General features: G+C 52.9%; 1 protein-coding gene across 2 annotated transcripts; it reads left to right on the forward strand.

Annotated features, from left to right (window-relative positions):
* The first annotated feature begins 7,857 nt into the window (after positions 1-7,857).
* Positions 7,858-24,580, forward strand: NATD1 (N-acetyltransferase domain containing 1). 2 transcript variants are annotated; one of them, XM_064279428.1, is made up of 4 exons: positions 7,858-8,023; positions 17,437-17,555; positions 22,936-23,097; positions 24,156-24,580. In XM_064279428.1, exons 1-4 carry the CDS (start codon positions 7,918-7,920, stop codon positions 24,180-24,182), a joined length of 414 nt encoding a protein of 137 aa, XP_064135498.1. In that variant the 5' UTR covers positions 7,858-7,917; the 3' UTR covers positions 24,183-24,580. The 2 variants fall into 2 exon arrangements, with proteins under 2 accessions (XP_064135498.1, XP_003420699.2); XM_003420651.4 differs by having other exon boundaries at positions 7,892-8,023; positions 19,778-24,580.
* The last annotated feature ends 461 nt before the right edge of the window (positions 24,581-25,041 follow it).

The following is a 25,041-nucleotide window of genomic DNA, read 5'->3' on the forward strand; positions in this document are numbered from 1 at the left end:
ATCGAATGTTTCTCCTACCTAAGGTGGTAAAACAGACCTCTAAATGTATGATGAAAATGAATATTGGGTATTATAGATTAAAAAACAGAAAGTGTGTAACTCTGCCTTCAGCCAATACTTGATTGAATATGCTAAAAGGGGAACTAGGATTTGCCCAAAAGAAACACAGTCTGTTGGTTGAACAGTAGCTTGAAAACCTGAGCTCCAACCAGGAAATTTGCATTTGAAAAGACATGCAGCCCTACCTGGAACTGCTGGGAGAGGAGGAAATTTGCATTTGAGGGAGGGACCTGCAGAAAAAAAATGACTGTTTTACTTTTTGAATTTCCAGCCTGAGGTTTGCCACTGGATGCATCATGGCAGGAAAAGTCAGTGCCCATCAGAAGAACCCCCTTCCAGGACTGGAAGTTAAAGGGAGCCAGGGAGTAGAGAGCCTGGTATGCTCACTTGTGGTGACCACCTGTGTCCACTCAATAAGTGGAAGTGGGAGAGGTGCAGCAATGAAGGGATGGACTGAGTTTGGACATGTTCCATTGGCACCCATTGATCTAGCCCACAGGGGCTAGAATGAGTGAGAGAGAGAAAGGCCTGGCTGGTCAGAAGTACAGGGAGGTGTGTGGACTTCTGAGCCTATGGGTGTTGCCCATTGACCTAGCCCATTGGGGCTAGGGATGAGAGAAAGAGAGAGAAGGGACTGGCTGGTCTGAGGTGCAGGGAGGCATATGGACTCCCAAGCCTATGGCTGGTATCCATTGACCTAGCCCATGGGGGCTAGAAATAAGCTGACCAGAACCCAACCGAATGAAGAGAGAGAGATGTTTGACACCATGAGCTGGCATGAGCTGGCATAGATTGCTGCAATTTGATGGCTCGCTCTGGACTGGACTGGACTTATGAATAAAGATGCTCAAAGTTCCGAACTGGTGCAGAAGATTCTTCAAACCAAGGAAAGCGATTGTCTCCTCAGAGTAATGGTTTGATAGGGACAGGCAATTTAGAAATTGGCTATGTAAAATGGGGGGAGATTAAGGCAAGAAGTGGCTGGATTACATGCTTTCGTGAGTGTGCTTACACTCAAAATGAGGGGAACAAGGGAGAATCCCCACTTAATAGATTCCTCTTTTCCTGATAGGTCCGGGGAAGAGAGGGTGGGGGAAGATACTGATAGGACTATACGATTCAGTTGTGAGTGTTGTTAACAGGGTTAATCGTGATTGTAAACTGTAATGGTAGAGGCCGTATCTGTGAAAGAGTGGACTAAGGGGGAGGCACTGCTGGGCTGGAATACAGTGGCTGAACCCGAAGTTCCTTAAATGTTTTGCTATGCTGATACCTCATAAGACTCAGAGTAAGGGTACAGCTTCTCTCAGCTAAATTTTATCAGAGGCCAGAGAGGGTGAAGCCAAGACAACTTTTGGATAGCTTGACCAGATCAGACGGATACCTGCAGCAGACCTGAATGGCTGGTACCTGAGTCACCTCATCCTGAGGACTCTTTTCCCTATTAAAGAACTAATTTTTAATGACTTTTTTAGACTGGTAAAATGATTGGAGGGGGAAGTTATCCTCCAAGTATGAAAGAACCATGGCTAGAAAAGCTAGGGGGTGGCCTGTGGTGGGATGAATTGCTTTTATCTAGCCTTTCTCACTGTGGTCTTGTGACTCCTACAAAATGATTGGTTGGGACTATGCACATAAGGTGCTTGTCACCCACTAAGGGGATTGGACAGCTTGCTGATAATGTAAACAAGGTGCACGGAACCCTACAGGGGTGGGACCATGCAAATAAGGTAAATGGAACCCTAATGACGGATTGGTTTGTTTTGCCATCCTGCTAGATTTAAAGGAAGACATGGGGAGAGGGAAGAGCTGTAACACGGGAAACATCGCAAGATGGCTAAGATGGAGCATGCCAGCAGGGCCCAGCAGCAGAGGGTGAGAAGAAGCTGTCCTGATAGAGGAACTGCGTCCTGAGTTGTCCGTCTTCCAAGTTGATCCCAATACCGAGTTGTACCGTGTTACTTCCCTAATAAACCACTTAACTGTAAGTACAGTTTGGGAGTTCTGTGAGATGCTGCAGTGAATTACTGAACTCAAATATGGGAAGGACAGTAATGAGGGGAGGGAGAGTAGTCGGTCTTTGAGACGAAGGAGTGGTACCACAGTTTGGAAAAATTGGACATTTGGGACATCTTCCACCTCTGCCTCATAGGAACCAGCTTTGTGCTGTTCCTTGTAACAGAAATTATTCACTTACATGCACAATGTAAGGAAATGCTGCCCAGTCCTGTACCATCCCCATGATCAGTTTAGATCAGTCTGTTGTGACTCAAAGGGTTTTCACTGGCTGATTTTCAGAACTAGATTGCAAGGTCTTCCTTCCCAGTCAATCTTAGTCTGGAAGCTCCAGTGAAATCTGTTCAGCATTAGAGCAACACACAAGCCTCCACTGATGGCTGGGTGGTAGCTGCACGTGAGGTGCACTGGCTGGGAATTGAACCCAGGTGTTTTGCCTGGCTCCACACATCTGTCAGTTTGTCATACCGTGGTGGCTTGTGTGTTGCTGTGATGCTGGAAGCTATGCCACCAGTATTTAACATACCAGTAGAGTAACCCATGGTGGACAGGTTTCAGCAGAGCTTACAGGCTGAGACAGACCAGGAAGAAGGACCTAGTGAATAAACTGGCCAGTGAAAACCTTATGAATAGCAGTGGAACATTCTCTGGTATAGTGCCAGAAGATGAATCCCCAGGTTGGAAGGCACTCAAAACACAACTGGGGAAGAGCTGCCTCCTCAAAGTAGAGATGACCTTAATGATGTGGATAGAGTCAAATTTTCGGGACCTTCATTTGCTGATGTGGCACAACTCAAAATGAAAAGAAATACCTGCAAACATCCATCAATAATTGAAACATGGAATGTATGAAGTATCAGTCTAGGAAAATTGGAAGTCAAAAATGAAATGGAATGCATAAAGATCCATACCCTAGGCATTAGTGAGCTGAAATGGACTGGTGTCTTGGTTATCTAGAGCTGCTATAACAGAAATACCACATGTGGATGGCTTTAACAAAGAGAAATGTATTCTCTTACAGTCTAGTAGGCTACAAGTCCAAATTCAGGATGTCAGCTCCAGGGGAAGGCTTTCTCTCTCTTTCGGCTCTGGAGGAAGGTCCCCTTCTCATCAATCTTCTCCTGGACTAGAAGCTTCTCCGTGTAGGAACCCCAGGTCCAAAGGACACACTCTGTTCCTGGTGCTTCTTTCTTGGTGGCATGAGGTCCCCCCTCTCTGCTTGCTTCCCTTTTTTTTTTTATCTATTGTAAGATAAAAGATGGCACAGGCGACATCCCAGGGAAACTCCCTTTATATTGGATCAGGGATGTGACCTTAGTAAGGGTGTTACAGTCCCACCCTAATCCTCTTTAACACAAAGTTACAATCACAAATCATAGGACAACCACACAATACTGGGGATCATGGCCTAACCAAGTTGACACATATTTTGGGGGGACACAATTCAATTCATAACAACTGGTATTGGCCATTTTGAATCAGACAGTCATATGGTCTACCATGCCGGGAATGACAAATTGAAGAGCAATGGCATTGATTTCATTGTCCAAAAGATCATTTTAAGATCTAACCTGAAGTACAACACTGTCAGTGATAGGATAATATCCATATGCTTACAAGGAAGACCAGTTAATACGACTATTATTCAAATTTACGCACCAACCAGTAAAGTCAAAGATGAGGAAATTGAAGATTTTTACCAACTTCTGCAGTCTGAAATTTATCAAACATGCAATCAAGGTGCATTGATAATTACTGGTGATTGGAATGCGAAGATTGGCAGCAAAGAAAAAGGATCAGTAGTTGGAAAATACACCCTTGGTGATGGAAAGCACACTGGAGAGGGCATGATAGAATTTTGCAAGACTAATGACTTCTTCATTGCAAATACCTTTTTCAACAACATAAGCAGCAACTATATAGACAAATGGACCTGACTGGATGGAAAACATAGAAATCAAATCGACTACATTTATGGAAAGACACAGTGAAGAAGCTCAATATCATCAGTCAGAACAAGGCCAGTGGCTGACTGCGGAATAGACCATCAGTTGTTCACATGCAAGTTCAAGTTGAAGCTGAAGAAAATCAGAGCAAGTCCACGAGAGCCAAAATATGACCTTGAGTAGATCCCATCTGAATCTAGAGATCATAACAATAAGAGATTTGACACATTGAACACTAATGATCGAAGACCAGACAAGTTGTGGAATGACATCAAGAACATCAGACACGAAGAATGTAAAAAGTTTCACCGTTCAACCAAAGATTAGACAGGCCCATAAAACAAAATGAGACTAAATGGGCACACCAGCCCAGTGGCAAGGATTAGACGCAGGAGGGGAAAGGAAAGCTGGTAATGGGGAACCCAAGCTTGAGAAGGGGAGAGTGTTAACATGTTGTGAGGTTGGTAACCAATGTCACAAAACAATATGTGTATTAATTGTTTAATAAGAAACAAATTTCCTCTGTAAATCTTCATCTAAAGTACAATTTAAAAAAAGAAAGAAAGCAAAAGGTCACTAAAAAAACAGGAAAGAAAGAAAAGACCAAAATGGATGTCAGAAGAGACTTCGAAACTTGCTCTTGAACACACAGTAGCTAAAGGGAAGGGAAGAAATACTGAAGTAAAAGCTGAACAGAAGATTTCAAAGGGCAGCTTGAGAAGACAAAGTAAAGTATTATAACGGAATGTGCAAAGACCAGGAGATAGAAAACCAAAAGGGAAGAACATGCTCGGTATTTCTCAAGCGGAATGAACTGACGAAGAAATTCAAGCCTTGAGTTGCAATACTGAAGGATTCCACGGGGAAAATATTGAACAATGCAGAAAGCATCAAAAGAAGAAGATGGAAGGACTACAGAGTCACTGTACCAAAAAGAATTGGTAGATGTTGAACCATTTCAGGAAGTAGCATATGATCAAGAACCAATGGTACTGAAGGAAGAAGTCCAAGCTACACTGAAGACTCTGACGAAAAACAAGGCTCCAGGAATTTATGGAGTAATAGTTGAGATGTTTCGACAAACTGATGCCGTGCTGGAGGTGCTCACTCATCTATGTCAAGAAACTTGAAGACGGCTTCCTGGCCAACCTACTGAAAGAGATCCATATTTGTACCCATTCCAAATAAAGGTAACCCAAATGCAGAAATTATGGAACAATATCATTAATATCACACACAAGCAAAATTTTGCTGAAGATCATTCAAAAGTAGTTGCAGCAGTACATTGACAGAAGTTCAATATGTCCAGAAGTTCAAGCTAGATTCAGAAGAGGATGTAGAACAAGTGATATGATTTCTGATATCAGATGAATCAAGGCTGAAAGCAGAGAATACCATAAAGATGTTTACCTGTGTTTTATGGGCTATGCAAAGGCATTCAACTGTGTGGATCATAACAAATTATGGATAGGCTTGGGAAGAATGGGAATTCCAGAACAATTGTGTACATGAGAAACCTGTACATAGATCAACAGGCAGTCATTTGAACAGAAAGGGGGGATACTGCGTGGTTTAAAGTCAAAAAAGTTGTGGGTCAGGGTTGTATCCTGTCATCATACTCATTCAATCTGTATTCTGAGCAAATAATCCAAGAAACTGGACTATATGAAGAAGAAAGTGGCATCAGGATTGGAGGAAGACTTATTAACAACCTGCAATATGCATATGACACAACCTCGTTTGCTGTAAGTGAAAAGGACTTGAAGCACTTATTGATGAAGATCAGTGACCACAGCCTTCAGTAGGGGTTGCACTTCAACATAAAGAAAACAATAAGCTCTCACAACTGGACCAATAAGCAACATCATGATAAATGGAGAAAAGATTGAAGTTGTCAAGGATTTCATTTTACTTGGACCCACAATCAATGCCCATGGAAGCAACAGTCAAGAAATCAAAGGATGTATTGTAAAAGGCAAATCTGCTGCAAAAGATCTCTTCAAAGTGTTAAAAAGCAAGGATGTCACTTTGAAGACTAAGGTGTGCCTGACCCAAGCCGTGGTGTTTTCAATTGCCTCATATGCATGGGAAGGCTGGACAATGAATAAAGAAGACCAAAGAATTGACGCCTTTGAATTATGGTGTTGGCAAAGAATATTGAATATACCATGAATTGCCGAAAGAGCGAAGAAATCTGTCTTGGAAGAAGTACGCCCAGAATGCTCATAGAAGCAAGAATGGCAAGACTTCGTCTCATACACATACTTTGGACATATTATCAGGAGGTACCAGTCCCTGGAGAAGGACATCACGCTTGGTAAAGTAAAGGGTATTGAAAAAGAGGAAGGCCTTCAATGAGATGGATTGACACCGTGGCTGCAACAATGGTCTCAATCATCATAACGATTGTGAGGTCGGTGCAGGAGCAGGCCATGTTTCATTCTGTTGTATACAGGGTCGCAATGAGTCAGAAGCGACTGAATGGCACCTAACAACTTTTGCCTGGAAGGCAAAAGTTCTACCACTGAACCACCAATGCCTCAAATATATTACCCTAAGACCCGGCAATCCATTCCTGTTATGTACCCAAAAGAACTGTTACAAAGTGGATGCCTAAAGGCGTGTTCAATAATGTTCACAGCAGATTTATGCATAATAGTCAAAAACTGAAAACAACCCAAATGCCCACCAAGAGGTGAATGGACAGATAAATTGTGGTATATGCACACAATGGAATACTATTCAGCAAACGACATGATACAACATAGATGAATCTCACAGATAAAATGTTAAGCAAAAAAAAAAAAAGACTCAAATATATATATATGATTCCATTTATATGAAGTTCTAGAAAAAAACAAATTAGTCAATGATGCTAGAAGTCGGGATACTGTTGACTCAAGGGATGGAGCGCTGATATGAGGGGCCCTAGGGAACCAGGCAAGAGTGTCTGTATCTTTTTTGGGGTGGCAATCACATGTGTGAACATCAAGCTGAACCCTTAATTAGAAAAATATTAAACGTAGTTTACAGACACATGATTGAGTGCGAAGCTGTGCGTGAGAACTACGGGCGGCTAGTCACGGCACCTTTCGAAAAAGAAGTCTGGGCCTGAGGGTCCTGTGTGTCCTCAAGTAAGTCCCCGCCCCGCTTGGGACTCAGTTTCCCCATTTGTGAAGTGCACCCAGGAATTCCAAGCCCTCTTCCTGCACTTCTGCCTGTGGCATCTCACTCCATCCCGAACAAGGCTTCTCCGGGTAATCTCCCCCAGCAGATCCAGCTGCGCATGAGGGGGGCTCCGCAGTTCCACTCGCACCACGGCCCCAGCTGTGTCTGACCTTACTCAATGTCTTTTTGTTGCCCTGGGCCGCTCTTTCCTCACCTGCAAAGGGACGGTGTATAGGATTTTAGCGCAGTGAGTACGTACGGAGGGTTTTCTGTGTACCAGGCCTTGACTATGCATGGCTGCGCTCACAGCAAGTGCTTTATAAATGGTGGCTATCGTGGCGATAATTACAATGCCACTACAGGTGAAGGGGTTCGGGTGGGGCCACAAAGTTGCTGTGGGCCAAGCGCAGGAGAGAGAGCTGCCGGTGCCCGGAGGCGCACGGGGCGCCCTCGAGGGGTGGCACGGCCCCTTTAAGAGCCGGGTGGAACACATCAAAACAGAGGTCCGCTCGCTGACTGGCCGCGCGCCGCACGTGACCGCACAGCTGATTTCCTGGCCCCAGGATTTTCTTTTTCTTTATTTTTTTGTTGTTGTTGCTGCCGCCGCCGCCGCCGCCGAGTGTCAGTTTCTGCGCCGCCGCCTGAGGTCTCTGCGCCTCCGCCACAGGCCGCCTCACCCCCGCGCCGAGCGCCCGGCCCCGGGTCCGAGGGCGCCCGGCGCGCACTGATGGCTCACTCGACGGCAGCGGGGCCGCCGGGCGCCCTGGAGCAAGGCTGCCCCATCCGCGTGGAGCACGACCGCCGGCGCCGCCAGTTCACCGTCCGGCTCAACGGTAACGCGGCCCGGCCCGCCCCCCGCCTTTTGTCTGCAGCCCAGCGGGCACTGCCGAGACTGCCCTCTAGCTGGAGCGCCCGCGCCGCCGCCTCGCGGCCCCTGGCTTCCGCCTCCCGGGACCCCGGCCCCCGGGTCCCCGGGTCCCCGGCCCCCGCCTCCCGGATCCCGGAACCCCGAGCCTTGGTTCCCGGTCCTCCGGATGCCCGGACCTCGACCCTCAATCCGCGGTCCGCCGGACCCCCGGGTCCCTGGATCCCCGCCCCCTGGACCCCGGACCCTGACCCTCGATCTGGGGGAGAGGCGCTGCAGTGTGTCCCGCGCCGCCACCGGCTGTTTCTGTGCCGGAAGCTGCACTTGGAGGTTAGGTGGGGCGCGTCCGACTCGCGCGCTGCTGGAGGAGAGGACTTCCCGGGAGAGGTGCCTTATGCGGAGCATCAGAGCCGAGGGGGCAGCCAGGTCTGCGCGCAGCAGATTGAGATGCCGGCCGGGCGAGCAGTGTCCCCAGGGTCGAAAGAGGAGGCGCAGAGGCAGTCTCTTGTCACCATCCCCCTGCCTTAGAGCCTCTGGGAACCCGCACCTGCTCAGGCCCGACTGTTTTCGGGTGTTTGGCCCCCGGCGAGGGCTGCTGTTTGAGATCTTGGAGAGTGGGTCAACTGTGACCTGCCCCTTCCCGCCTCTTGCCAGCTGTTAGATCGCTTCTTGCTGTTCTTGGGAACTTTATCTTTCCTACACCGAGGAGATTGGAGAATCCCCTGGGTGGACCTAGGGCTGATGAAGAGGGGCTTCTGCCCCTGACAGGATGTTTAGGAGATGATGGCTCTGAGACTTTGGCCAGATCTCTGTCTGTGTACTTCAGTTTCTAAATCTCTAAAATGGGAATAACACTAGTGCATACATGTTGGCTGGTTGTAAAGGACGAACTGCAGAAAGAAGAGCAAAGTTTCAGAACATTGCTCTGAGTGGGCCACAAACAGGGACTGACCATTATTTTTAAAGCCAGAGCCAGGGCGAGTTCTCTTTCCTGCAGAGAAAGGTCTCACCACTCCCTAGCCCACACCCCCCTTCCTCCTAGAAGGGGGAGGTGCTAAATAGAATTATGAAATTGAGGAGCACCCACTCGCTGTGTCTCACCATCCCACCCTCTGTGTTGATAACTTCTCTGCTCTCTCAGCCAGGCCTCCTGCAGGAGGGTCAAGCAGGAAGGGCCCTTGAAGCCACTGCGCCCATCTCAGAGGAGATGGGGGCCCCCCAAGGGAAAGGCTCCTGAGTCGTGGAGTGGAATGGTGCAGAGCTGGGACAGGTCTGGCTGTGAGCTGGGCTTGCCCCAGCCCACACTGCATTTCTCAGACCCGCATAGGGCGGTGCTGGGTGTCAGGCCAGGCCCTGCCACATCCACTGCCTCATGGATGCTCTGTCACAACATCTCTGTGATGTGACATTGTCACCCAGCATTACAGATGAGTAAACTGAGGCTCAGGCTGCACAGGCTTGCTCAGAAGGAAGTGGCTTGCTCAACATCACGTGGTGCTGGAACTGGAATTGAGACCTGGCTGGACTGATCCCACAGCACATGTTCTTTCCAAATGGGAGCAAGTTCTCTGTTGCTGTGGATGCCAGCCCCAGCCTGGCCTTCCAGGATACTTAATACACTGCCTCGCTGATGGGCTGAAGCTGTGTGGCATGTCAGCCTCCTTTCTGAGGTTTGTTTGGGGCCTCAAGAGGCAGAACGAAAAAGGAAACACTGAGGGTTTTTTTCCTTTCTCTTCCAAGTAGGTCCAGCCAAAGCACAGCTCACCAGAGATGACCACCACCTGGCCAGGCATGCTAGCCTCATCTTAGCTTCCCCTGTCCCAGGTCCAGCCTCTGGTGGCTACCTACAAACATCAGCTCTGGGTAGAGAGGCAAGGGATAAAGTGGAAGTGGAGCTGGCAGCTACCTTCCAGGTCCCCTGGGCAGGGTCTGTGTGCCCACTTGGGCCTTCTCCAGGGCAACCAGGCCAGGCTGGGTCTTAGTGAGTCTCTAGGGGTAGGGGAGGGGCCTACCCACTGGGATGGGCCCACCTATGGTCTGATCACCCCCCGCCATGCCCTTAGCTGGGCAGCTGCCAGACAAGTCCTTGAGGCTGGCAACTCATTGCCGTATGCCTGCAGAGAGATGTGAGTGCCAAGGCTTCACGGCCAGGCTCCCTGGGCTCCAGGTTGGCAGGGCAGATGTGTGCCCAGGTCCACCTCAGCCAGAGTTAGGCTGAGGAGCTTCCAGCAAGCTCTGGTTCCAGGTGTTAGAGGTGTGTTTATTAAGTACATGCTGTTTTTCAGGGCTAGTATACTTGGAATCACTTACGTATTCTCATGCGTTGCTGGGCAGGGTGAGGGAAAGCTGATCCTCCCATTTTACAAATGGGTAAAATGAGGCAAAAAGCGGTGAAGTGCCTTGCCCAGCTCTTACACCTCAAAGGTGGAAGCCTGGGATTCACCCCAGATACTTACTGGGCACCTGCTGCACATGAAGCGCTTTCTAGGTGCCGGGGACCCAGCCATGCTCAAGACAGGCAAAGCCTGACTGGGAGAGAGTGTTGAGGAAGGGGTTGCTACTTAGAATCAGGTATCCAGGAAGGCCCCTTGGGAAGGTGGCCTTTTAGTACAGGCGTGAAGGAGGCAAGAAGGGAGCCGCTGCAGAGAGCAGCAGGAGCAAAGGCCCTGTGGTGTCTGGTGTGCGTTCAGAGAAGCAGGGAGGCCGAGGGGCTGAAGTGGAGGGGTGAGAGAGGAGGGTGGCAGAAGAGGAGATTAGAGAAGTAGTGGGGCAAGCAGGGGAGGTGCAAGGGCCTTGGAAACCGGACACAGCAGGGCAGTGAGAGTGGGGGTAGGGAGAAATGACTGAGTTCTGGACAGATGTTCAAGGAATTTGCTGACACAGGGCCTCAGAGAAGGAGCTCAGGCTTGTCTGGTCCCCACATCCAGTCTCTTAAACACTAGCTTGTGTTATCACCATTTTAGAGATGAGGAAATCGAGTCACAGAGCCAGGTAGTAGCTAAGCCAGAATCTAGCCCCTAGGGCTCCATCTGAGGGCCTCATTATCTGGAGGCTGAAGGAAGTCGGGAGAGGGCTCCACCCCCGAGCAGCTCCTCCTTGACCTGCCTTGTCCTCCTCAGCCAGGATGTGTGCCCCACTTCCTACAGGAAGAGGTGAAACAGGGACCTGGGTTTTGGCTTTAGCTCTGCCTTAGTTTTCTCATCTGAACAATGAGCATTTTGGTCTGCAACCTTCCTTGGGTGACTGGTGGAGCAGAACCTTTTCTGAACCAGCCTGCTTTTGCCTTCTCTGTGACTGCCTTCCTGGTCATTTCCTGGTGCCTGTTTATCCAAGGTTCAATCTGCCTGGGGCTGGGGAGAGTGGAGGGCCTTGGTCTGGGGAGACCTAGGGAAGGGCCCCCCATTCTGAGATCTGGATCTGATTCTCAGGGCCCCAGGAGGGAGATGGTTGTCGTGACTGTCTCAAGGATAGATGAGACCCTTGGACCCCAGAGGCCAGCTGGCAGAGCAAGGACTCAGACACAGGGCCTGTCAGCCTTAAGCCAGTTCATTTGGTACCTGCCGTCATCACTCCCCGGGCTACAAGTACTGCTTCCCCCAGATAAGGGCCTGGCACTGGAGCCAGGGTGCGCCCAGGTGGCCTTGCCCTTGCACCTAGAGCCAAGATAACAGTACCCACAGGCCCAGCCACCCTCTGCCCAGGGCGCCAGAGTGGCTAACAGTGAGGCTGCCTGTATCTGCTCTCGAGGGATGGCAGCCACCTGGGGCAGGGGGTGGGGACCTTTCTGGGGAAGAAGGTGACATTTGGGCTCCCCTCAGATAATGAGGAGCTGATCCTTCTTGGGGGCAGAGAAGCAGCAAGAGGCCAATGGGGCTGGAACAAAGGCCCAAAGTAGGTGCAGAGGCTGGGGTCTGATGCCTGCTTTCATAGGACCTGTCTCTCGGGGACCTGGGGGGAGGCTCAGAAGAAGGGAGGCCCTGAGGCGGCTGTGGCACCCGTGAGGCAGGCAACCAGAGTAGGTGGTAGCTGTTTAGCTGGCCGTGCTCAGATTTGTGGCCACAGCCCTGCTGGTAGGTGTGAGAGAGGAAGAAGACAAGGACAGTCCAAGGTTTGGGCTTGAGCCCCTGAGGTTGGCTATTTTCAGGGGTCTGCAGGAGTTTGGCATTGGCCATGAGGAGGGAAAGTGCCTTGTAAGCCGTGCAGCAGGCATGAGCGACTATTGCTGATGACCCCTGAGGGCCCTCCAACAGTGAAGTCCCAGGCACAGGCCAGAGGCACAAGGTTGGCAATTAAGTATCAGGTGCCCCCCACCCAGTGGGGTGCATCTTTCTCTCACGAGCAGCCCCACACTTGCCCTTGTGACCCCGGATGCCCTCTGGTCCTCTTCTGGCCACAAACCCTCCTCGCTGAGCTCAGCCCTGTCACCCACCACCTCCAAGCTGTATGACCTGGCTTCTCTGAGCCTCAGTCTCCCGGTGGGGTTATCGTGCAGATTGAGCTATGAGCGTGTGGAGAGAGCTGGGCCTGGGCCTGGCGTGGGCCTGGCGTTCGCTACAGCCGGCTGGTCCTGTTGCCTCCTGGGAGTCCTGGGCCTGAGAGCGCAGGCCATGCCAGGCGGGGCATGGCCAGAAGCCTGCCTTGACCCGTGCCCCCCCCCCCCCCCGCAGCGTGTGCTGGACAGAGAGGGATGAGCGTGTGTTTGTGCAACAGATGTTTCACGTCTGTCTGCTCTGGGCCAGGCATTCACAGTAACCAAGCGCATGGGACCCCCAGGGGTCGGCAGGGAGGCAGAGAGTCCATGACAGCCCAATGGGCACTCCAGGAATGTTAATTGTGGGGTAAATGAATGAATGCCTGAACGAACAGAGGAACACAAGCAAATGTGCTGGGGTTTGAGGCCCTGCTTTGCAGAGGTGGATGATGGAATGAAATTTGAAACCTTTTCAGTGACAGTCTTGCAAAGCCCTGCCTGACCCAGCCCCTGACCCTCTGACTTGGTTTCCTCCCCAGCCCCTCACACACTCGGGTCCAACCACCTTGTCCTCGGAAGGCTACGTCAGGGCTTTGCACTTGCTGTTCCCTCTACTGAGAATGCCCTTCCCCCAGATAGCCTTTTGGTTCCTCACCTCTTTCAGATCTTTGCCCAAGAGAGGCCTCTGTCCACCCTCTTAAAGTTGCACCTCTTCCCGTGCCCTTCCCTGCTCTATTGCATTGACTTGGCCCTTGTCCCCTCTAATATCACCTTACCTGTCTATCTCCCCGCTGAAGTGGGACCTCCCCGAGGAAGGGCTTTTTGTCAGTTTTGTTCGCTGCTTCACCCCAGCACCTGAAACTCGATGAGCTTCTGGATAACTGAGTGGCCAGGAGAGGTGGGCAGCTCCCTCGGTGACCAGGTCAGCCCTGAAATAACCTCCTGCTCTTAGCTTGCCTGTCCTGGGTGAGCTGAATTAACCCTGACAGGTGGCAGTAACTGAGATCCGAGAGCCCAGCACCAGGCAGCACAGCCAGGGCAGTGGGCACAGGCATGTGATGCTGCAGACGGGCCATGTGAGGACATGCCAGGGGCTGGGGGCTACCCTCAGCTGGGCCTGGGGGCAAATAGGAACCCTGCCTGGCCAAAAAGGGGGGCAGGGCACTGCAGGCAGAAGGGCTGGCTCAGGCAAAGGCCTGGAGGCCAGAGTGCGAGTTATGGAGCAGAAGGGATGAACTTGGCTCAGGACCTGGAGCGTAGACTTGGCCTTTGACTTCAGATGGGTCAGTGCCCCTCCTTTGCATCTCAGTTTCCCCATCTAGGGGTGGGGAGGTGAATGGCAGCCTCCATCCTGGAGCTTTAGGGAGAGTCAACAGAAACAACCTGGACCAGAAAGCTGTGTAACTGGGGTTGGACTCTGTTCCAGTGTCTGACTTGCCGTGGGACCCTGGGTGGGTCACTGTATATCTCAGCTGGTCGCTCTTACCGCCATGACACCTAGCATAGGCTGGGAGCCCAGGCTGCATCGAAGACTGGATTATCTGTGGTGCTTTAACTTTAAAACACAGGAAAAGCAAGTTACTTTTACGAATTAGACATGTGACATTGACATGTCTTTTAGAGCCAGTGAATTGTGTGTTCCAACCTCAGGGCCTTTGCACAGGCTGTGCCCTCTGCTATGTATCCCCAACCCTGCCCTCTGCTATGTATCCCCAACCCTTCCCTCTGCTGCTTCCTCCTGTTCATGTGCACAGCTCAGAGGCATTCTCTTTGGAGGGGCCTCCCCTGGCTCTCCTTGGCCAAACAGCCCTGTCCCCTCCTCCTCTGTAACACCATAGCAATAGCGCTGGACCTTGTCTGACTTCAGGGAGAATAAGAATCAGCATCAGCCCAAAGCTGATTCTTAGGAGGTGGAGATCAGACACACCTCCTCTCTCCGAACTTTTTACCAATTCTGACACTAGCCATCCTCCCAGCAGCACTCTCTAGAGAACTTCTCTGCTGAGTTCAGTAATGTATTGCAGTGGCCACACATAGCACACAGACCGTACTCAGTTATATGGTTTATTAGGGAGGTAACATGGATCAGGACTAATTGAGTAACTGGAACGGGATCAATGTCAGGAAGCACAGGGGCAAGGTCTGGAATGCTCCCCCAAAGTGAAGAGCACATCCCTTCCTTCTTTAGTGCAGGACAGTCACTCTCTCCCCTCCCCTTCCCCCTCCTGTGCAGGCCTCCTCTAGGCCCCCCGAGGACAGGCTCCCCCCAGCCCTCTGAGAATAGGACTCCCCTTGTCCCCTTCAGGACAGGCTCCTCTATAGCCCCCTGAGAACAGGCTCCTCCCAGCCCCCTGGGGACAGGCTCCCCTCGCCCCCCGAGAATACGACTCCCCTTGTCCCCTTCAGGACAGGCTCCCCTCGGCCCCCTGAGGACACGACTCCCCTTGGCCCCTTCAGGACAGGCTCCCCTTGGCCTCCTGAGGATAGGACTCCTCTCATCCTCATGAGGACAGGCTCCCTCGGCCCCCTCAGGACAGTCCTTCTCTTGGCCCCTCCCTGCTCAGGCAAGTGTTACAGCTCTTTTAGTTCCCCTGACAAGTGCTTGGAGGCACCCCACTGTGCCAGCAAGCCTCTTGCTGAAGGCGCTAGGCTTTCTTGCTCTGTGGGTTGGTAAGCCCACTGTAGCCACTTCACTCAGTGGGCCAGGAAGCCTACCATGTTGTCTCGCTCCAGTCTCCTGGTTCTGCTACTGCCGCTCCAGTGTTACAGCTTTCTTGTCTCCTGGGTCTAGGAGATTCTCAGTGTAGGTACCCCAGGTCCTAAGGATGTGCTCCGCTCCAGCCTCTTCTTGATGACAGTGAGGTCCCCCTCAACCCCTGTGGAATGGGTGTTTATATAGGCAAGTGGGCCAATCCTATTGGGTGGATTTTGTGCACCCTATTTGCGTAATAACTGACCAGTCCCCCTCTCTGGACTAAACTGGCCAGTCCCCTCACTCCATATATTTGCACAGTAACTGATATTTTCTGCTGGCAGGAACTGGCTTCTTCCCTGGGCAAAAGTTAGAAGCTTCTCCAAAGGGCGAGGGCAACTGTAACAGCTCCTCAGGGCCCAGGGGAAAATCTCCCAAGCGGTTTTCTTTTACTCTCTTCACAGAACAAAGGCAAAAGGTCACATAAAGAAACTCATCTCACCACACCCTGACTCACTCCACTTCAGCCACCGGGCTTCCTTGCTGTTCCCCAGACATACCAGGCACACCCCTGCCTCAGAGCCTTTGCACTGGCTGTTGCCTCTGCCTAGAACACTGTCCCCCCAGTTATCCCGCGACTGACTCCCTCTCCTCCTTTAGGTCTCCGTCCCCAAACCCCTTTCTCATGAGGCTTCTCCTGCCCAGCATTCACCACAGCCCCTCCCTGCGTGCTTTTCTCTGTAGCACACCTCACCCCTGATGTGCTACACAGTCCTTGGCTTTTCTTGGTTACTGTCCGTCTCCACTTCTAGGACGTCAGCTTCATGAAGGCAGGGGTCTTGTCTGGCTTGTTCCCTGCTGTACTCCCAGAATCACAAACAACGCTTAGAGCTCGTTAGATAACTGGTTGATTGAATGAGGAACAAAAACTGTGGTTGAACAAACCAGTTCCTTTTCTATAGGAGGAGTCTGGGGGATGGGCCAGTAAGCCCCCATCACAGGCCTCTCTGCCCACGCAGACCCGAGAGGTGTGAACACCGGTGTCCAGGGGACCGCAGCCCGCTGACTGCATCTCTGCCAGGGCCCGACAGTGGTCCTCATGTCTTTCCTGGCCCTGGCTCTCTTGTCTTTTTGTGCTCTGGTGTAGTTGAGGGTTTGCCCAGCCCTACTGTGTGTCCAGCACTGGGCCCTGGGACCTTCTGGAGGGGGCTCAGGTAGGGACTCAGAGAGCTGGGCCGTGGAAGGGGTGGAGGGGCCTTGGGATGCTAATACCAATGATGATAAGGAAGGCTTCCATGGTGCTGGTCTGATCTGTTGTTGTTGGGTGCCGTCAAGTCGGTTTTTGATTCATAGTGACCCCAGGTTACAGAGTAGAGCTGCCCCGTACGGTTTTCTAGGCAGTAGTCTTTACAGAAGCAGATCACCTGGTCTTTTCTCCTGTGGAGCTGCTGGTGGGTTACCACCAACCTTTTGGTTACAGTAGAACGCTTAACTGTTGCACCCCCAGGGCTTCTTTGGTACTTTCTAAAAAAAGGTACCAATAATTCTTTCCTCCTGTGTGGGAACCCCGGTTCAATTCCTAGGTAGTGCACCTCGTGGGCAGCCACCACCCGTCTGTCAGTGGAGGCTTGCATGTTGCTGTGATGCTGAACAGGTTTCAGTGGAGCTTCCAGACTAAGACAGACTAGGAAGAAAGGCCTGGCAATCTACTCCTGAAAATCAGCCAGTGAAAACCCTATGGATCACAATGATCTGATCTGCAACCTATCATGAGGATGGTGCAGGACCAGGCCGCATTTTGTCCCATTGTGTATGGGGTCGCCACGAGTCGGGGCCAACTCCATAGCAGCTGACAACAACTACCATTCTAAGCATGTTACAGAGATGAACTCATTTAATCCTCTAAATAGCCCTTTAAGAAATGCTATAAATTATATCTGTGCTCCATGTTATAAATTATACACCTGCTGAGACGCAGGGAGATTGCATGAATGGCCCAAGGTTACTGAGGACTCATCTCCAACAGCCTGGCTCCAAATGCCAGTCCCTCTCAACTTCCACCCCTAGCTTCCACTGCTGAGTCCACAGAGGCCAGGAATCGGGTCAGCTGGGCCTGTGTAGGGTCTGAGCCCAGGCTGACCTGCCGAGCCCTGCCTGCCTCCCCGGGTTCCTGTGCCCCTGGAATCTCCATGCCTCACCCTGTTTCCTCTGCTCTCAGGGTGTCACGACAGGGCTGTCCTGCTCTATGAGTACGTTGGCAAGCGGACCGTGGACCTACAGCACACGGAAGTCCCTGACGCCTACCGTGGGCGAGGCATCGCCAAGCACCTCGCCAAGGTAGGGCAGCCTGGGGGTGGGGGTGGTGCAGGGTGGGAAAAGTTGGGGGGCAGCACCCAGGGCTGGGTAGGGGGAGGGGAGAGGCAGCATGAGGGCAGGGTGCAAGGGAGGGTGACTAGTGGGGGTTCAGGGGCAGAGCTGGAGGTGAGGTGGTGCTGACCAGATCTAGCCTGGGTCTTGGCCATAGCCCAGACTCAAGTGTCCACATCTCAGCTTGGGATGGGCGTTTGTCAGTCAGTGTCACCTTCTCAGCTTCTCCCGGGCTGGGGCAGCCGCTGTGCCAGCTAGGAGGTGCTGCCCTCCCAGCTACCCCCAGGCACAGGGCAAGGGCCAGCCGGCTGTGACTGCTCCTTTGCAGCTGGAACCTCTGCCTCCTGCCCTGCCCTGTGGTGGCCACTAATGTGTGGCCTCATCACCTGTGTGTCAAGTGTTTCACAGATGCCTGACGTCCTCTCTCCACTCTCGCCGCCCCTGCGCCTGGCATATAGTAGGTTCTCAGTAAATTCCTGAGTGATCGCGTGAGTGAGCTGAATGAACAGTTCACCAGCTTGTCCCCCTCCTAGCCCCCCAGGGCAGCTCATTCCCCAAAGCACTTCAACAAGGGCTACTGGGGAGTAGGTTTGGGGCTAATGAAGAGCAAAGAAAGGTTTTAACTTCCCTGATGGAGCTGCTACAATAGGTTCCATGTATGGGTTGCCCCAGGGTTCTTTCTCTGCCTGCTCTCTCCCACTCCCAGGGGAATGAGGCCTCCTTTCCTGCCCTTGTTTATTTGGGTGCCGGCCAGGGCGGGCTGGGCTCATGGAGCCTTTGCCTATCTAGGGCAGAAATGTTCTCTCTAAGTGGCATCTGTCCTCTCTCCCTCTGTACTGACAATTCTGTGAGCTATGTCTGCAGGGACTACCCCACGTCGCAGATCTGGAAACTGAGGCTCACGGAGGGTTCATGCCCTGGGCAGAATGGGGAGGTCGAGGGAGCCTGGGCAGGCACCTGCCTCCCTCACCCAGGGAGCCTGCTTAGCCCCCTGCCCAGTGGCCCCCCCTAGGGGATAAGGGCATGCCCCCTTGGACCCCAGCCCAGCCCAGCCCAGTGCTGGACCTCCAACAGGTGCCCTCAGGGCTTTGCTTTCTTCATCTGCAAAATGGGGAGATAGGTTGGTGAGGCTAGGGTAGCGGCCAGTGGTCTGGCTGATAAAGCCTGTGACCAGGAGATGGAGGAAGGCAGGCCTTGGAGGCTATAGAACTGGAGAGACTGGCTAAGGCATGAGATGGGTAGCGGGGCCACCACCAGCACATGGTAGGTGCTCAGTGGAGGCCACCTGCTGGCCCCACCCTGGCCGCCTCCACTGCATTTCAGCAAATATTAAGACGTATACAGAGTACAAGGCATCCTGCAAAGCAAGGCAAGGCAAGGCAAGGCAAGGCGAGGGAGGTGAAGACAACTCAGATTTATCCCTCGCTCTTAGGGCTCATGAGCTTGTTGTAGAGAAGTGGACAAAAGGACGATAGCCACAGACCAAAGTGCACAAATGCCCCTCCCCGCCCCCCGCCAACGCCATCCCACCACAGACATTGACTTTGGAAGGCTGCCACAATGTGACCTTGTGGGGTACAGGGAAGCCCTAGAGGGCTATGGAAGCCTTTAGGCGACCCCTGGAGGCTTCTAGGAAGTGGCATCAAAGGAGCAGGAGTTGAAGGATGGGTTGAAAAAGAAGAGGGGCCTGTTGGTGCCAAGGCCCTGAGACTAGGGGAGGGTAGGGCGTGCTGGGAAGCACAGAAGCTGGGGTGGGGGCTGTAGAGCAGAAAGGAGCGCTGGTCTGGCTCTGGTCCCTCTAATGGCTGCTGTGGGCCTTCCGTGCTGCCCTCCCAAAGCCATATGCTTTACCCACACCCACGTCCCCTCCGCACATGGTCTCTCAGCAATCCTGAGTTGACAATCCTGGCTCACCTTCTTTCTGGCTGTGTGGTCTTGGGCAGCTTGCCAAACTGCTTTGTGCCTCAGTTTCCCCAACTAAACTGGGAAATAATGGTGTTCACATGTCCAAGACCTCCTCAAGGGTTTGGCCAGGGTCCTGTGGGCAGTTCCAAGGGCTGGGGCAGGCAGAGCAGGGACAGAGTGGCAACCCCCTTTCAGTCAGTAGGTGTGTGGCAGCCCGAATGGCCGTGCACTGCACTCTGGGCTCAGCTCGACAGCACTGATGCTCTTTCCTCTCCACCGGCTCCCAGGCTGCGCTGGACTTTGTGGTGGAGGAGGACCTGAAGGCCCATCTCACGTGCTGGTACATCCAGAAGTATGTCAAGGAGAACCCCCTGCCGCAGTACCTGGAGCGTGTGCAACCGTAACCCCGGCCCCCCAGGCGGGAGTGCTCTGTTCTGGACCTTTTCATTCGGCCTTTGCCCGGCCATCTGTGTGCTCTCAGGAAACCTCGGCCCTGCCGGGACCAGACTCAGTTATTTTTGTAAGGACACCTCTCTGTGGCCCCATCTCCAGACCCCTGGCAGCGTCCCTTTGTTTTTGAAGGAGGCCCAGGATGGTGGGAAGAGGACATTCTTCCTGCCTCCGTCCTCATCCCCTCCTGGGCTGGTCCTCACAACCCCCATGCCCTCCCTTCCCAAGAGAAGGGCTGGCAGAGGGTGCCGGTGGCTGGGGAGCTGGTTGCTGTGCAGAAGGGGGAGGCCGGGCAGCAGCAGCCCCAGCAGCACGTGCTCTGCAGAGACCAGCAGCTCCTCAGGAGGCTGCTCCAGCCTGCTCATGCCTGTGATGGGCAAGCAGGTGAGGACCTGGGGCCAGGATAGTGCATGAACAGGGACGTATCTGCAGCAGTCTGGGGGTCCCACCTGCTGGTCCCTGCTCTGGGCTTTCCGGAGGGGCAAGGGGCAGATCCTGTCATCAGCAGGAAAGCTGATTTGGGACCCCTGCTGCCACCTCCCTTCTGCAGATGAGGAGAGTGTTCCCTGAGGCCAGAGGAGCAATAAGAAATCTTGTGTGCCAACTGCCAGGGGTGGTAGTGCCAAGCCTTGGCTGCCACCAGGGCAACACCTTCTCTTTCTTCTACTTTTCTGCCCTGGTGTGGGGGCGGGGCCAAGGGCAAGCGATGGCCTGCCTGAGAGAGAGAAGGGGTGACTGAGCGCTGGCCTAGGCCCAACTGTGCACACTCACCTGAGGCACACGATGCGCACACATATACACATACATATGCACATGCATACACATGCACACATGTACACACGCACACGCATACACATGTACATATGCACAGGATCTTAAGAGTGGTGATGCCTCCGGCCACGGGGCCGAGGGCAGGGAGCAGGTGGATGCTGCCCTCCCCTCAGTGCCCCATTCCCTTCTTTTGTCTGTCAGCTCTGCAGGAAGCCAAGGCCTCCAGTCCCCACGCCCTGCTTCCCCTGCACTCCCCCCCAGTTGTCCCTCTTATGCCAGGAGCCAAGCCCCAGGGCTACCATCTGGGTGTAGCCAGAGTGGCTACAGGCCCTCTTGGCAGGGATGCCCACTTGCTAGTCACTGACCTTTGCAGCCACATGGGTGGGCTTCGTTAGGATGTTTCAGAGCTGGGAGTGAGGGAGACAAACCATTTTCAAATACATGCCCCGCCACACAAGAGGCAGTCACGTGTCTGCCGAGGGATTCCCCTTGCTGCTGCCAGACATCTGCCGGGGTCACTGTGGTGGGGCACGTCCTGGTGCCTGTGAGTCCAGGGTCCCACCCCGGATCGGCCCCTGTGTGCAGCCTGGCCGACCACTGGAGCACACTTGGCCTTTCTGTGGGATTCCTTTTGGGGGCAGCAGGCACCCCTCTGGTTCAGGGTCCTGACCTCCCATCCCTCACTCTCCATGACCATCAGATCCATTCCTGCTCCCCTGTAGAACTGGAGGACCCTGGAGCCTGAGTCCCTTGTGTGCTGAGATGTCGGTCTGTGGTTAGTCCCTGGGGGATGCCCCCCACCAGGCCACAACTCGATGGTGCAGCAGGGGTAGAACCAGGAGCCCCCCACCATTCCACCCTCCTTAGTGCCAACGCAGGTTCCATGGTGACTTCTCCCTCTGTCTGACCTCCCCTCCTCCCCACAACTTTGGTAGTGAGGCTCCCTCCTCTCCTTCCCTGCACTGCGCTCAGAGGGGCCACCACCCTGCACTGTGCACAGTGCCTTGCCACCCGCTGCAGGGACACTGTGGCCTGCTTGCCTAAGTGGGTCCCTGGAGAGCCCTGTGCCCTGTGACAGACTCTCCTGCTAGGCCTTCAGGAATCCCTGGAGGGGGCTAAGGGTCAGGCCCTTCCCCTTCCCATCACCCTCCTTGGAAGCCCCTACCTGAACCTAGCACCAAGAGGAGTGAGCAGAGATGCCCGGCCTCCAGGAAGAATTAGTTAGAAGAAGTGGGTTCAGTGCCTGTGTCCCCTCCAAGGTTGAGGGGTCCCATTCCCGGCACCATTTAGGGAAAGGAGGGCTGAAGCAGGAGTGGACCCACAGCCAGCCCAGGTCTGGGTCTTCTCCCTCCCTTGCTGTCACAGGCAGCTGGGCCTGGGCCCCCTTCTGGTCCTTCTCTGGGACCCCTCTCCATGCACACATCCTTCCCAGGATCCAGGACAGATTCTGCCATGAAGATGTCTCCCCTCAGAAGGTCAGTGAGCTCACGCTCATCCCGCGTCCCCCCAATGTGGCCTGCTGGGGGCATCAACACTAGGAAGCCCACACGGCCTCTCCAGGGCAGCCCACAGATCCGTAAGGGAGGCCCAGAGGGCAAGGGCAGGCACTGGGGAGCAGAGGAACCTGGGGGCGCCAGTGGGGAATGGGTTCCAGCCTGAACCTTGGATTCTTCACCGTGTTCTACCAGGAGATGGTTCACCATGCCCAACTGGGCACACACACGACACACTTAGTATTTGAACTGGGAGCTGGGCTGGAGCAGCCTCCAGGCCCGGTTCAGGGGCTGCCTCCCCTGCTGGCAAGCCATGTCTCCAGCATAGCCTGTGTTGGCATCAGTAGCTGTGTCTCCCCGGTCAGGGGCGCTGTGTCCATGCAGACCCTGCCTTGGAGCCCCCAGCCCACCCTCATTGGTGCTGACCCCATTGTCCTCCATCCCTGCATCTTGTGTGTCCTGACCTCACCTGCAGAAGGCAGGTCCTGTGGGGTCATGCCGAGTGTCTAGGGGCAGAGGGATGCTGGTGGGGCAGAGGGTCCCAGGCCAAGCTCTCTGCTCTGCAGCCATTCTCAGCCATCCTCTCTCTTGCCAAACTGTGATCTGTAGGTTTCTCTTTTTGCCTGGTCACCATAGGTGGTCACTCATGTGCCTTTCTGACTCAGGACCTGTTATAGATGATACTGGGCCACGGCTGGTCTCTGGACCTGTTCCCTTTTATTACTTTTTAGCTCATGGACATCCTAGATGAAGTATATGTCAACAAGGTGTGGCCTTGTCTGCCCAGCTTGGCACTGCTGCTCCTGAGAGAGGGAGGGGCTGCCATCCTCATCCTCTCATCAACCCTGAGATTGGCCCCACTTTTACCGAGGGGGAAACCGAGGAACAGAGAGGTAAAATAGCCCACCGGGGTGTAGGAAAGGAAGGGAGAAGGCGGGGTCAGAAGGTGTTTCCCATTCTTCTGTCCCTGGGGTGTCAGTTCCATGGTAGTTAATCATCAGCACAACCCGGAGTGGTAGAAATAGACCTATTTTCCAGATAAGGAGAGCACAGCCCTAAGAGCAACAGGGCCTGGCTAAGGTCTCAGGGCAAGGAGGCAGTGGAGTCAGGACCCTGATCCCCAAGGAGGATGATGTTGGTATCCATGCCCCATCCGCATCCCTTCCTTCCCATCTGGCGGGCCCCCACACCATGGTCTCCAGTGCCACCCAGTCTCCTGAGAGAAGGGTACAGTCGTGCTCCTAGGAGGCGGCTCCCCCTTCCCCTTCATGGCTGCTTTGTGGGACTTATATTCCTGTCCACCCTCAAAAGTTCTTAAGTTGGGACTCCTGGCTCAGTGGCGTGAGGAGGGCTCTGGCTCGTGTTAGAATGTGCTGGCAAATGCGCCCAAAATGTGCGCAGTGGCAGACCTCCAAACACACAGGGCAGGACTGAGTTAAGCACCATGCTGGGGCCACTAATCTGCTTGGGCTGCCCCAGGAGGGCAATGACACCTGAGTTGAAATTTTTCCCTCGTAGAGCTTCCACTCGGGATTAAAAAAAAAAACCCGTTGCTGTTGAGTCTGTTCCAACTCACTGCAACCCTATAGAACAGAGTAGATCCGCCCCATAGGGTTTCCAAGGAGCAGCTGGTGGATTTGAACTGCTGACCTTTTAGTTAACAGCCAAGCTGTTAACCACTGTGCCACCAGGGCTTCTACTCAGGGGGTACATGCCCAGACAAATGGGGAAGAGATGGGCAGTACAATCGCAGGCCCCTTCACGATCTTACCCATCTTCCTCCCCACAGTAATTCCATGAGATAACGTGGTTAGGCCTGTTTTACAGACCAGGAGACTGAGGCCAGAGAATAGCCTGAGGTCTGTCAACTTAGAAGGAGGTAGAACCAGAATTCAAACCCAGCCCATATCCTCTCTTTGTGTGATGATGTGAGGTTATATGTCCACTGTAGGTAACAGGTGGCCTTCGAGAGGAATAAACAGATAAAAATCAACAACCTCCCTGCTCGTTTGGAAGACTGCAGTAGGGCTCCGTTTCAAGTTACACCGCCCATAGATAATCAAGAGTGGCTGGCTTGCGTGGAGAAGATTAAAAGCTGGGATCATAAGCAGGAATATTTACAGTGCACCCGACTCTCTATACTCACACACTTCCCTCCCCAGTTCATGAGTCTGATTTTCAAGTCTGTCCATATGTCCCCTCTGCTATTCTCAGGGTCCCAGTCCTTCCAATCAGCGTCCTAACTTTCACATAAGAGATCCGGCGAGGCTGTGAATTCAATTTGTAGCTGCAACCTGCAGGGTCAAACCTATGTTATCAGTTTTATCAATCTTATGGCTGCAAGATATTAAAAAGATTCTTTTTCTGGCTCTCAAATATGCTCTCTGGTTTTGTCTTCATGCCTTCATCTGAGTTTAAAGCCCCGAGTTACACTTTTCTTTCTCTTCTCTAGCGCTGGCAGGAGCAGCCAGCCCAACCCCAGAGCCTCTAGTTACCAATGGCGTTACAACAGTCAAGTGCAGAAACCACTGGTCTCCCAAGCTTCGCCTGCAAGAGGCACTTCACCCCACCCGGTGATCTTTTAAGTAATAATTTGCTATTGAACTTTGCTGTGAACTTGCAGGGCACCGTTTTTCCTGGGCAATGAGGTCATTACTGTGCTCCAGCTCAATCAGATCAGTCAGATAATCTGGATTTCCAGGTTTCAGGGACTGTTTCCTGGGAGGTCATTTCTGCTGCCAAGATCACTATTAGTGTAGTCAGGAAAACATACTCAGTATTTCAAACAGAGGGAATTTAATACAGGGGATTGGTTACTGTAACTCAGGATTCTCCAC

The sequence above is a fragment of the Loxodonta africana genome, chromosome 2 (genome assembly GCF_030014295.1).
Source record: "Loxodonta africana isolate mLoxAfr1 chromosome 2, mLoxAfr1.hap2, whole genome shotgun sequence".
Classification (NCBI taxonomy): Eukaryota; Metazoa; Chordata; class Mammalia; order Proboscidea; family Elephantidae; genus Loxodonta; species Loxodonta africana.